Source organism: Patagioenas fasciata, chromosome Z (assembly GCF_037038585.1).
Source record: "Patagioenas fasciata isolate bPatFas1 chromosome Z, bPatFas1.hap1, whole genome shotgun sequence".
In the NCBI taxonomy this organism is placed as follows: domain Eukaryota; kingdom Metazoa; phylum Chordata; class Aves; order Columbiformes; family Columbidae; genus Patagioenas; species Patagioenas fasciata.
Window position 1 is genome coordinate 68450630 of NC_092560.1, and position 14765 is coordinate 68465394.

Here is a 14765-nt window from a genome sequence, read left to right on the forward strand (position 1 = left end):
TTTTTTTCTGCAATATGCTATAGTGTAAATATTTATTTTACAGAACAAAAGACCAGTTCTGATAACCTCTGTGGTATTGCTGCAAAACCAATGTCAAGAATTGTTTTTGGATTACCGCGTATTAGAGTTTGTCAAGTGCCTTGAAATTGTAACTCTGTAATGCTGAGTATTTGTTTTTCTCAGTTCCTTTTTATTTTTATTTATTTTTATGTCCAACTCTGCTGCAATGGACTGAATTCAGACCATTCTGAAGCAGCTGAAACCCCTCTCTATTGTACTAAATATGATACAATATGCTTGTATTATGCTTATTTACACTCAGTTACATTTGCTGTTCGCTTGCCAAGTCATCATCTCTTTGTAAAGTCCTTAAGCTTCATTTCTCATTGTGACTTTCCTACATGACCCTCTCTTATCAGTTGTTCTGATTGACTCCCACCTCATATTTCAGTTAACAGTATAAATTAGAATAATAATACCACTGTTTAGGATTCGGGCATAAATGATCTGGTGGTTCTTGTAGAGAATTAGACTTGTTATATGATAACAGAATTCACCCTAGAAAGTGAATTATCACTCACAGCATTGATCCCCACTTTTTACCAATGCTAGGACTGTATTTATTAGGATTGTTTCATTGCTAAGCTGACGAAACCGTTAATCTTATTTGTATAACAGGTGAATTGGGCTGGGAGCTCTATCATAGAAAAGAAGATTCTGTAGCTCTTTACAGTGCAATCATGGAAGCTGGCCAAAAAGAGGGAATTGACAACTTTGGAACATATGCTCTGAATGCTTTAAGGCTGGAAAAGGGTTTCCGAGCCTGGGGGGCAGAGGTCAGGAAATATAACTACTATTCTTCCTGTTTATTTTCTTTATTCCAGTATGACTACACAGCTTTCAGTCAGAGCTAGCTCAGATAGTATTTGTTGCAGTTTCTCCATTTAGCATGAAAAGAAAATTTATTTGAGGAGGAAAAGCTGCTATAAATCTGAGAAGTGTATTTTCTAAATAAAAATAACTTGTATACTCCATTGCACTGCTGGCAAAGAGACACTTACTTTGATTCACTGATGTTTCTCCCTCTTGCGTATAACAAAATTATGAATGTTTTGCTGAGCTCTAGTGTTTTGAAATCAAAGGCTTGGCTGATAGATTCTGAAAATGTTTTATTTCTGTAATAACTGTGTCACGAGAGGCCAATTATTCTTGCTTCATAATGTACTTGGAACTTTTTCATTTCCCATTAGCTTGTTTGTGACAGATTTTCTTGCTCACAATATAGAACTACTTATGAGGCCTAGAGAATTTCAGGAAAATCAGTATAACTCCTCCTTATCTGACATTTTTTCTAATTCCTTTAGAAAGGAAAGAACACAGGACACTGAAATGGTGGGCATTTAGGGGTCATTTTGTTTTCCAGTGATAATTATTTCCATTGTTGCTTCAAATGCTGCCTAACAAATCATTTCCCCCACACCTAATGAGAAGGTGGTAAATAAAATTAGCTTTGTGTTTTACTTTCCTCTCCAGCTAAGGCATTCTGCTTTGTTGCAATTAATGTGCATACCTCAGTTATTCAGTCTCCTGCACGTTCCATTCTGCTTTGATGAAAAGTCTTGTTTCTTACTGAAATGTGTGTTTACTTGGCATATTGAAAATTAGATGAATGATTTATATATCAGTACTTTATATTAGACTACCATAGTAGATATTCTGTTGAAATCACATATAGGAAGCATACAGTGTATTAAAATGGAAGTTGCACATATGCAACATGGAAGACATTGATGCAGGAGTAAATAGAAGGCTGCATGGAATACCTAAATAAATAACTCACACGCCCAACCCAAAAGCTATGATAGACCATCACATATGGATGGCGAAGATTTTTGGTTTTTTTTGTTTTTTTTTTGAAACAGATGAACTGTGACACTAATCCCTTGGAAGCTGGACTGGGATGCTTTGTAAAGCTAAACAAGGTATGTCTTATAATTTTGAAGTGTTCTATTATGCTTAAGGTTATTTCTTTCAGTGTTTGAAAAGAAAAATGTGATTATCTGTAAAATAAAATAGGTTTAGAAAATAAACTGAGCAACTTTTTTTCACTGTATATAAGAATATTTACTTTATTAAGTACTGATTTGTTTTTTTAAAAAAAAAGTTTCATGCTTCCATATTTCTTACTAACAAAATTATACATTAGGTCAGGAAGTTCCAAATACTCAGTGTTGTCTGCATGAAAAATAACACTTTGTGATTTCATAGAGACATTTGATTTGTGCTTTTGTAAGCATGAAGTATCTGTACACAAGCTGAAGAAGCCTGTTCATATTGTGAAAATGATTTACCTGCTTACTCTTGTTAAAGGAGTTGTCTGTATGATCAGTTTTTTTGGCTACCACTCTAGTACAGCAAATATTGAAAAAAACAATAGATTCCTGCCGTTTGAGTTGATGGGCTAACTGATAGCAACAGATGACATTAGAGCTGCGCAGGAAATGACTTCACCTGGTTTCAGGGAAAGGTCTTCTATTTGGCAGAGTTAGGACACATGATTTGAGTTTTATTTGAACCATGAAAAAAAATTACAAGCAATTTCTGTGTCTATTAGACTATAACAGACTTTGGTTTGCTAAAATATAAATATAAGAAATGAATATGTTGCTAAAAGGAGATAGAATAACATATTTTTATTTTTGCTGCATATTTAAATTCAACTAGTCCCATTCTCTCAACTTCCAATCAGTCAGAAACAACTTATCAGTAGAGCACCTCTTCAGAAATTCTATAAACAATGAATTGTTTTCGTTTTATTAACCAAGATACTAATTTAACTTCTATTTGACTCATATCCAAGTTGTCAGTCAGCAGTTCTTCTGAAAAATCTTTTTTCTTTTTTTCAGTAATTGCTGTACTAGAGTGCTAGGTTCTAATGTAATTCTAATGTAGTGGAAGTTTCTAATGTAAAAGATCAGGTCCTATATATCTCAAGTTAGGTGCCCTAAATGAAGGAGTATTTCTGAACAATTTTTTGCCTTAGTTTTTCGTCTGTAAAACAGAGAAAGTGGCAACATATTTATCTAAGAGAGATCAAGAAGAAAAAGTTGTGTTTGTGAGACATTTTCTCTTTACAATGATGTAATGTGATACAGGAACAAGTTATCTACTTATTTATATTCCTTTTATACCTGAAAGGATAATAAATCAGATATTAAATGACCCTTGATATTTTTGCCATGATTTGTGGAGGCACTGTGGAACTCATAAAGGGAATCAAAATCTTTTAAGTTACAGCTCCAAATAAACAACAAATCTTAAACTTTGGATAGGCAAGAACTGTGGAGGCATGTTAAACCTGAAAAGGTGCTTTTGAGACAGTTTCACCAGCAGTAACAGGGATGAACCCAGGAAGATGCCTTTCCTCTCCAGATGTTGAACCTGTCTATAGACGTTAAAGTTCTTCAGCCTATGCAGGATTGATAAAACATTCATTTTTGTCCTAATCTAATATCAGTGTGTGCACCAGCATGAGATACAAGTTATGAACTTGTTCTTGGCCAACTATGGAGCTCATCCACTGCAAGGCAAGGTGGTCCCTGGCATGTCAATGGTGGTTCCTACGTGTAGTGGAGTTACAGCTGTGTCTGTTGGCTGCGGTTCTTTTGCCCTAGCCAGAGAAAATGACACATGCAAGGGAAATACAGAATCTTGTGGAACAGGATTATGTTGTTCCCACCTTGAGAAGAGCATTAGCAGGATTACGAGATAATGCAATGAAAAATGTTACTGTTCCTAGTTTTTCTTTCTGCTTCCATTTGATACATCTTTCCATCTGATACTTCTCTTTTTCTTAAAAGTATAAGCAGGGAAGCAGCCATAGGAAGGGAAGATGCCCGTGCAGAACATGCAAAGGCATCAGTGTGTGTGAAGTGCTTGATTCTTCATTGCTCCACACGCTTCTCTGCATGGTTGAAATGCAGGGCGGGAGCAGGTCTCTGGAGCAGATACTCTCATTGTACATGAATGGGTGTGGAATTAATCTCCAACATAGATGCAGGATGTCAGTCTAAAATATTTGCCAATTTTGCTGAACTAATGTGAAAAAGGAAATAATCAATGTTTATTTCTTGATCCAAATGAGGTCAGTTATGACTGTATGTTGACACTGCAGAGGTACCCGAGCTAACTCAGATGTTGAAAGCGGTCTGAGCACTGTAACATGACGTGTAATGTGAGATTATTTACTTCGCTTCTTGGCAGCTTGCGGGTGTGAGTCCCAATTCCATGCCTCCGGTTTTGGTGTTTGTCTGGCATGGCATAGACCCCAACATTCCTTAGGGGCCACTGTGACTGAGAACAAGCAGAATACTTTGCTCCTGTTGTTAAGGAAACTTTGCACAAACACACACAAAAAAGGGCAAACGGGATACAAACTAGGAACAAAAGATAACTTAGATCTGTTTGTCGCCTTGGCCTGTGGGTTTGTTGATAGGGCTTGTTCCTTCAAGCACACGCCCCCAGCTGGCTAAAGTGCTGGTTTCTGTGTAAATTAGAACCAAAATGCAGCGTTCAGCTGTCATGGTTTAACCCCAACCAGCCACCAAAGCCGTGAGTGCCTTGTTTTGCTCTATCCAGGACTGCCATCTCCTGGCAGTCCCTCTGCAGCAGCATCTCTGCCTTCGGGAAGAAAACGAGGTAGATGCTGGAAAAGTTTGGGACGCTCCTCCAGGTGGGGTCCGAGTGCTTAGCTAAGATATAGTCTTAGTTTCCAATAGCAAACAGTGTTACTTTGTTGCAGCCCTGTTTATTTACTGGGACAGTTTATTTGTTCTCCATTCCAAGCGTTTTTCCAGATTATAAAATATCTAGAATCCCTCTCTCCACTTTTTCTTAGGTCTACTCTACCAGCACTATTTTTTACCTTCATTTCCTGCACTTTTTCCTGTCTTCTCGCTGTTTGTGTCTTATCTCCACCAAGCCTATTCAGTGATTACCTGCATTTTGACATTAAAAAAATGCCTTTTGGATTACAAGCCTTACCTCATCTTCTGACTTTGGCATTGGATTTTTGAGGTTTCTTTTACTATTGCACTTACTAGATACATAGGCATTTAGATGCTTCCTTATTCATTATGAAGAGAAGTTGTGTCACGCCCAGCGCCTTCACAAAGATGTGTGTTGATTTAACCTCCAGCATAACTACACATAAGTTATCTCATAGGAAACTAGGATGAGCAGGACTGTAGGACTGTGTCTGTCATTTTTATCCCTTTGGTGTAGCAGTTTAATCTTACAGGTACTGCCCTGTTCTTTACAGTTGTTTCCCTCCTGTTCACTCTGCCACATCTGTCCCTCAGTTGTGTTACTGCAGCTGATTTTCTTACCATGGTCTAAACTGATATGTCCTGATTTATTAAAATATAAAATTACAAATATTTTTAGGGAAAAGGCTTTTCTTCATCATTTCATAGATGCAGCTTGGAGGAAAAAAATAAAGAAACACACTGAAAAAAAGATAGAACTGGCACGTTTAATATCTGTATGAGTAATCTGGATGAGGGGATCAATGGCACACTCTAAGTTTGCAGATGGTGAGAGTGTTGATCTGCTGGAGGGCAAGAAGGCCATACAGAGGGATCTGGACCTGCTGGATCATTGGGCTGAGTCCAATTGTACGAGCTTTAACAAGGCCAAGTGTCGGGTCCTGCACTTGGGTCACAACAACCCCAGGCAGCGTTACAGGCTCGGGTAAGAGTGGCTGGAAAGCTGCCTGGCAGAGAGGGATGTGGGGGATGTTGATTGACAGCTGGCTGAACATGAGCCAGCAGTGTGCCCAGGTGGCTAAGAAGGCCAAGAGCATCCTGGCTTGTATCAGGAATTGTGTGACCAGCAGGACTAGAGAAGTGATCATGCCCTTTGTACTCAGCACTGGTGAGGCCGCACCCGTATTCAGTTTAGGGCCACTCATCATAAGAAAGACACTGAGGTGCTGGAGAGAGTGCAGAGGAGCATGACGAAGCTGGTGAGGAACCTGGACACAAGTCCGATGAGGAGCGGCTGAGGGAACTGGGGCTGTTCAGCCTGGAGAAAAGGAGGCTGAGGGGAGACCTTATCACTGTCTACAACTACCTGAAGGGAGGTTGTAGCATGGAGGTCATTGGTCTCTTCTCCCAAGTGGCAAGTGACAGGACGAGAGGAAATGGCCTCAAGTTGTACCAGGGGAAGGTTTAGATTGAATATTAGGAAAAACTTCTCCATGGAAAGGGTTGTCAGGCATTGGAACAGGCTGCCCAGGGAAGTGGTGAAGTCACCATCCTTGGAAGTGTTTAAAAGATGTGGTGTGCTGCTTAGGGACATGGTTTAGTGGTGGAATTTGCAGTGCTAGCTTTACAGCTGCACTTGACAATCTTGAAGGTCTTTTCCAACCAAAACGATTCCATGATTCTAATTGCAGAGAGCATGCCCTCCAGAAGGGAGCACTAGACTATCAGTCCTGCCTTGGGCCTCCAGACTCTGGCTACAAACAGGACTGAACACTAGGGGAAGGTGGTGAGGAAAGTGGCAGAAAGGAAGATGTACATGTTGGCTCTGGGTCTTTGCAACATTGTGGCATATGTAGTCATTTATATAATCATCTGTGTAAAATGCTACTGTTCTGATCTGGTGACTCTATGCTTTAATGGCGTGGTCTCTAGTGCTCAAAAGCAGCAGTATGAAATCAAAACCTTTCACCTCCAGGAGAGTTGTGGTGAGTACGGGTAGCCAGGAAAGCATCACCTTGTGACCATTTGCTTATGTTTTGCACCATTTGATTTTTAATTTTTTTTTTCCCACAGACTTTAGATTTGGAACTGGGTTTGCAGTACCATAGCGAATGAATCGTTTTTGTCTTCTAATTTGTAAAATCCGGTAAAGGGTGTATAGAGAAGGCATAGTCAGTGGAATGCTTGGCACTTGCTATCCAGATCTGCTGGGAGCACTGCTGCTATTCATAGTTGATTCTGGACAGGCGAACCTGCAAGAATTTCTGTGACTCCCCCTTACTGCCGTTGTGTGCTTTTCCTTCACTTTCTCCAGCTTGTATCCCTCCTGTTCTGAGAGGAATGACTACAGTAGAGGTCACCGACCCCACTCCACAAACTAGTATAAGGTTTTGGTTTTGCCATCCCTACTCCATGTGAGAAAGGGAGGAGAAGGGAGAAAAAAGAGCACAGACTTTACTGAAGAAGGGATAAGGAGCCTGGGGAAAAGCAGAGGGACCTGATAAAGGATGAAGTGATGGAAAGGTACAAGGTATTTGAGAGGAGGAAAGGGTATTTTTTTCCCCTTCCCGCTCTCTTTTACTCCCCATTTATTATGGCTATAACAAATTTATTCAGTGTACTTTTCTACCTAAACCCTATCCCCATGCAAATTAAAATTTAGGAGTGGAACCATATTCCATGGTTACTTGAACTGATGTTCAGAGGGTCGTAAAACAGAGGATTTATTCCGTAAATTTATACAGATTATGAAACACATTAGAAATAATCTGCTATGATTTTGTTATCTGTATAAAACACATACCTAGGTCACTCCTAGTGTGTTTGTTGGGCAATGTAAAGGAATAAGCACCCACCTCGCTAGGAGTTTTGAGCCAAAATAATTCAGTAATTCATCACTTGTTTGTATCGTATCGATTTCTTATAGCTGGCTGTTTGCATACAAGAAGGACTTAGGCAGATGGAATGAAAGGTGCAGTGATACAGATGTCATACGTACTGAGCGGCCACATCTCCTTTAGAAAACTGGTTTGTGTGGTGTGAACTGTAGTCTTTATTTGCTGCAGAAAAATAAACCTGTAAAATAGTTGCTGTCTGTGGAGGAAAACGATCTTCAATTATTGCCCTGATGAGAGAGGTATCATTTGGAATGTTACCCTGAAATTATTCAAGACCAACTAAGAATAGTTATTTTCAAAATACTGCATTGATGCTGTCTCCAGTGTGTTGTAATGTGATGGTTATAGCAGATCACAGCAGCTGTTGGTGCTGCCTTACTCAGTTGGGTGGCTTTGTGTACATAATTTGACTGCATGCCTGCAGTTTTAAGTGGTATCCCAAATAAATGACAACATTTTATTATTTAGAGATTTGCGTATATTTGCCAGTTATTGTTGAATGGATATGACATTTTTCTTCCTGGATACCTAGACTTTATTCTGGTAAACTGAACAATTAAACAAAAAAATAAAAAGAACCAGTTTTATAGATAATTCCTATTCCTTTGCTTCCCTTACACCACAAAAGATTTTTACAGAGGGCTAGAATTAGCATCCGCATGCCATTGAAAGCTCAGCACACTTGAAACACAGTAAGTTAAACTTTTCAGGGTACACCAGTGTGCCTAAAAAATTACCTCATCAGTTGATGTCTCCTGAATGCTTGAAATATATATATATATATATATATATATTTAGCTCGTGCTAGCAAATGCATGGTTACTTACACAAGGTAAAAGCCTGGTGAGGACAAGGACAAGGCATATATCTATGCCTGATATGTTAATAGATGGGGTAGTCAATGGGCTCCCTTTAACTATATGCTATTTGAAAATCTTCAGTGATTTGTCTTTGTGATATTATTTTCCATTTTAATCTGTATCTTGGGTAACACAAGTCAAAGGTACAAACCATCTCTTTTGTTTTTGTTTTTGTTTTTTTTTTTTCTGGTGAGCTGCACTCAAATTAAAGAATATGAAGCTAAGCAGTAGATATTATCTTCGTCTTGTATCTAAGCAGTGTTTCTGTTTAATGTGAAAAACATTACATCTGCCAAAGCCTAATGCTTTGGGAGCTCAAGCCAAGATAATGGAAAGTCTTCTGTATTTTACATTGAGCTTAGTAGGACTCCCCTTACTCTAAGTAGTCAAAGTTTTACATTGTTACTACATGTCAAGTCTTTATTTTTTTTTAACTAAGAGGCAGTAAGAGCAGCTTTAAATTTCACATTTGTTTGAGGCTGGAATTGTTTAGGATTTTCCTTTGTTTCTGTTATTTTTCTTGTGTTTTGATTTTTTTTTCCCTATTTATATTCTTTTGCTGAATTGTCCTATTTTGAGTGATTTTTTTTTCTTGCATTATGTTACTGTCACAAGCTAAAGCAAAAAGAAGCAATACACAGACTGACTATTTTTCTTCCGGAAATAGGAAGCAGTTGTTTCCAAGAATAGCCAGACTGAGTTTGAATGAATCAATTTCCAAAATGTGGTTTTGATTGAAATGAACAACCTCATGCACACACATTCAGAAATCAAAAATCAATAGTGGTGGAAATGTGCTTAGTGTACAATTGACATGGATACCCAAGAACTGTAAAATAAGAAGACTGACCTAGTCAGATTCATATGATTAGAATTTGTTAAGAAGTTGCTTTAAATGTTTTTTTAAAAATGTATATATACACTTTTTTTGCGGTTGTACATCATATTTTCATACATAAATTTTTATCCATGTTTGTATATATGTTTATATATATCCATAAACATATATATATATATGCACAGAAGTTTGCAAAATGTGTGTGTATATTTACATATTTGTGTGTATTTTGCATTATATGAAATCCCCCAAATCCATGTCCAGTTAGCATAAGAACTATGTAGTGGTTTATTCCAGGTGGGTAATAGCTTGGCCTGGTTAAAACTAATTGGGTAAGAATTTAATTTTGTATCAGTAAACCAATATGCACAGAATGATCCAGAGATACATGGATTCTAAACCTGCTAGCTGCTTGCTCTAATGATTTCCATATCTAAAAGTTAATTAAGAAGAGGAAGTCAAAATTATTTTTGCTGTCAACCTCAAGGTTCCAGTAATTAGTAAATTAACAGGAGTTAACTGTCATCTATGCAGTTAATCTGGTAGTGACCCATAAAAGCAGTACACATCTGTTATCAGATCATACTCAAGGCTCTGATTATGATTTCTGCATCAATCTTTATGGAAACTATTTTTCCATTTCTAAATCAGGAATTCACAGAGGTATAAATTAACCAGAAATCTTTATTTTAAAAAACAAACCACCAAAACGAAAACACAAAACAAACAAAACCCCAAACAAAACCAAACAAAAACCATAAAAACTCCACACCAAAACAAACAACAACAAAACACACAAAAAACCCCAAACAAATAAACCCCACAAAATACCACCACCATCACCAACAAAAAAGCACAAACAAAAAATAAAATACAAACAAAAAGAAACAAAACACAACAGCCACAAGCATGAAACATGTCAGTACAGCAGTAGCTGCATCAGTGCTGTGTGATACATCATTCCCAAAGTCACTCATCACAATTCTTTCCCCTGGAAATCTTGGTGGTGACTTGGCCAAGGAAAAGGGCAGAGTAGAAGAATGCTGCCAGAACCAAGTTCTGGGAGGGTCCTTTCTATTGCCACTCTTGTATTACCAAAGAGATCTAAAAATGGGAATTCAGACATTTATACTACTGTTTTAGGTGTCTTACTGTATCAGGAACATCCACAATGGGTTGACAAATGACACAGGACTGAAGGGAGACCTGACCTCCTGCAGAGCACCAGCTGGAAGACAGAAGGCCCCATCATACTCGAATACTTGTGTTTAGTTCCACAGTTACATTGTTCTAAACTAAATACCAGATGCTACATTAGCATGTATAGGAAGCAGCTGATTCAGTACTAAGCATATCTGTAATATATTTACTTCCTTGGTATTTCTGTGTGTCACGCAAAGTATTTTAGTCTGTGTGTCGTGTTGTGCTGTACAATCTTATTTGTCCATCAGTGGACAAGGAAAGAGCTACTGATATCATCTTTCTGGAGTTCTGTAAGGTCTTTTACATGATCCCCCACACCATCCTTCTCTCTAAATTGGTGAGGTGTGGGTTTGATGGATGGGCTGTTAAATGGATAAGGAACTGGATGGTCATATCTAGAGAGGAGTGGTCAATGACCTAATGTCCAGATGGAGATCAGTGATGAGTGGTGTCCCTCAGGGGCCTGTATTGGCACAAGTACTGTTTAATATCTTCATCAATGACATAGACAATGGGATCAAGTGTACCCTCAACACATTTGCAGACAACACCAAGCTGAGTGGTGCAGTTGACATGCTTAAGGAACAGAATGCCATCCAGAGGAACCTGGACAAGCTCAAGAAGTGGGCCCATGAGGTCCAACAAAGCCACGTGCAAGGTTCTGCACATGCGTTGAGGCAAACCCCAGTATCAGTCCAGGCTGGGGGATGAAGGGATTGAGAGCAGCCCTGCAGAGAAGGACTTGGGGGAACTGGTGGATGAAAAGCTGGACGTGACCTGGCATTGTGTAGTTGCAGCCTTGAAAGCCAACTGCATCTTGGGCTGCATCAAAAGGAGTGTGTCCAGCAGGTGGAGGAGGTGATTCTGCCCCTCTGCTCCGCTCTGGTGAGACCCCACCTGGAGTCCTGTGTCCAGCTCTGGAGCCCTCAGCACAGGAAAGACATGGACCTGTTGGAGAGGGGCCAGAGGAGGCCACCAAAAAAACCCACATTTATGCAGTCTGCTTCTAGAAATATGAGAGTCTGTTTGTACCTTTTTAGGCAACCTGAAAAAGGGAACTCCAAATGACAGTATTACTCGTTAACTAGTATGCTGCATTATCACATAAAATGGTAGATAAAGCGGGAAAAAGATTACATCCCATAAAATAAGAATATGGACCAAACTGCCAGATCTGCAGCCTGGCAGAGACACCAAACTTGAATAGTAACAAATTACTATCATGGTTGCTGATGACATCAAAACAGATGTGTGTCCACATAGGGAGGCCAGGGCTTTAGGATTTGGGCACTGCTATTACGGGTTTTTTATAGAAACTGAAATGAAACACAGTCTTCTGGCTCACAGCTTAACTGGGCAGAACATCTTGTAACACATCTCACTACATATGCATTTCTACTACACTTGGAATTGGAGATATTAAGGGACAGAGATCTAGAAAAACTAATATACTTAACGTTACTGAGACATAATGTACCCATATAAAACCACCAAGATACAAGATATAATGTCTGTCAAAGATTTGAGTTAATCTTTGTTTCATACGGGATACTTAAATGATAGGAGAACAAATGAAGACAAAATTAAAGACTTGTATCTTTAAACTTTTTACAAAACCGGAATAACCATACTTTTTTCTTTCTTTCTTTTTTTTTTTTTTTTTTTTTTTTTCCCCAGCCAGCAGACTTCACCGGAAAGCAAGCACTGAAGCAGATTAAAGAAAAGGGTCTGAAACGACGACTGGTATATCTCACCGTGGAAACAGATAACGTTGATCCAGAGGGAAATGAAAGTGTGTGGCATAATGGCAAGGTAAGGACTATAGATCATGTTACAAGAAACCAGTGTTAATTCTCCAGGAACAGAATCTCACTTTGTGTTCCAAGTGTGAATGCATTATTTTTGTTTTACTGGCACAGAACAGTTTGAAGCTATAGCCATTTTCTAATCTTTGAGCAGGAAATATCTATAAAAAACTCCCATGAAATACCATCTAGTTAAAGAAACTAGAGTTGGAACAGGCTGAAGTGTTTACTCATCCGTTCTCTTCTCCTGCAAGTTCACCATTGTCCTAAACACACTTTTGCTATTCACTTAGAAGAAGCAAAACAACAGCAAAGTTTAGGCTACCACACTTCAGCTCAGATTGCATGTTGAAATGCTCACTAGCAGTTTAATTATTGTATAGAACAAATACGTACATGCATATAGTGTTTGTTCCAGTGAAAATTTACCTGAACAAAATAGGAATATACTTTTTTCAAGGAGCATAAGCTTCCTAGTTTAAGGTGTTGTCACCCACAGTACAGAATATTATGAATTGCATGACACATTTGAAACTTGCTTGATGTCTGAAGTGTATACACCAAAGCTAGTATATGAGAGGTATAGCTGTTTGTTTGGTTGGTTTGGTTTAAAAAAATCCCACTGTGTCTTGAAAATAAAGATAGATGTTTGTGGGGTTTTTTTCAGGTTATTGGCAACACCACTTCTGGATGTTTCAGTTACAGTGCTCAGCGAAGTCTGGCTTTTGCGTATGTTCCCACAGAACTCAGCAAAATTGGACAGAAATTGGAAGTTGAACTTTTAGGAAAAAATTATCCAGCAACCATTATACAAGAGCCACTGGTGCTGACTGAACCAACGAGAATACGCCTTCAGAGAAAGGGTGGAAGTCCCAAAATATGAACACAGATGAGGATACAACAAATTGTGCAATATGAAATAGTTTCGTTAATATGCATGAAATTAAGAGAAACAAACTATTCAGATTTGCTAATTGCTAAACACAAGACTCTCAGTGCCATACATCAGTGAGAAATTCCATGTAGGTAGTTACCCTCTTGCTTCCTTGTGTGGGCTGTTCACGTTAGAGATCAGAGCAGAGTTCATGTGTTCACCCTTCTCAGTAGCATTTGTGAGCAGAAAATGGCAGGGCATGAGTAGATCCTTGATTCAGCTTGCTCCCACGTTGGCTGTCACATCTGAATTAATGTGGAGGAGAAAGCTGCTCTTGGTATGGGCCAACAGCAATTTCTTCTTCCTCCTCCTTGACTCTCAGAGTTCCTCCTTTGCCTGTCCTTGGGGTAAAGTAGCTTATCCTGGCTCTTTACAATGTGGCATCACAAATTCGTTAAAATGTATCACAAGTTCTGCACAAAAATGCTTCCTATGGCATTTAAATACACCTCAGTGATCATTAGAAATAATAAAGGCTATACTAAAGGCAAACTGAACTATTAGCTTTTTTTTCCCAGTGTGTCACCCTGTTAGAAATTCCTACAGAAGATCAAATCTTGTTCTTCCTAATGAAACTGTTATAGGAAGCCCATTCTTCATTATTTTATACGAATCATCTGGTAGATTACATGTAATATTCTGCAACACACAGGATGTTATTGCTCAGTTTGGATAGAACTGTATTATGGATTCACTGTTCCAAATCTGAAGAGCCAGACTGACACCAGAGAACTTCTATTCTTCATTTTCCTGTCAATTATAGGTTGAACAGCAGTAAGAACCATATGGTGTTACACAGAAATATTAACAATGAAAAAAATATTAAATCCACAGCAGAGGAGTTTTATTCAGTGTTACATATTCAATAAACAAAATAAGCAGGATTGGGACAATGTAAATGATGGGAACACAGTAAGTTATTACAACACTCTTCTGAATTCCATAATGTGCTCAAAAATTCTTTTGAATAGGAGCAATGTCACAACTTCCTGAAGAAATGAAGGGGGGGGGGGAGGAATGTTCAGCAACTTTCATGGTTTCCTGTCACTGCTTATTTTCATTATATGTTATGATACGGTGTTGCATAAAGGATAAAGCAAGAGGAAGTGAATAGGAGCAAGAATACTTAAGTAGTACGTCCATGTTTTAAGAGGATTTCTAACAAATCAAACAGAAATACCAGGACAGAAAGACTGGCGGGGATAACTTTTGAGTCTTCCACAACCTCATTAACTAACAGAGGAGACACCTCTGTAACAAGGTGAAAAAAACGACAGTTGCTCATCTAGGAAATTTTCTGAAATATTCAAACTTCTGTGTGTCGAGTGATCAGGACATGTCAAAAGGCAGTTTCCTCAGACATATTTTTTTGTCATTTTCCACCATTTTCCTTTATTCTTTTTCTGTGTCCAGAGAGTTTTGACACACCAGAGTAGATGTTAATATCACCATTTGAATTTTT

At 38.5% G+C, this 14765-nt stretch overlaps 1 protein-coding gene across 2 annotated transcripts in view; it reads left to right on the forward strand.

The window, feature by feature from the left end:
* The window catches only part of DMGDH (dimethylglycine dehydrogenase), a 43724-nt gene extending 29929 nt beyond the window's left edge, over positions 1-13795 (forward strand). For both annotated transcript variants that reach the window (XM_065860232.2, XM_071802300.1), the window contains exons 13-16: positions 679-836; positions 1923-1982; positions 12242-12376; positions 13037-13795. In XM_065860232.2, coding sequence (XP_065716304.1) covers positions 679-836; positions 1923-1982; positions 12242-12376; positions 13037-13252 — 569 coding nt within the window. In that variant the 3' untranslated portion in view covers positions 13253-13795. The remainder of the gene's footprint in view (positions 1-678; positions 837-1922; positions 1983-12241; positions 12377-13036) is intronic.
* Positions 13796-14765: the final 970 nt, after the last annotated feature.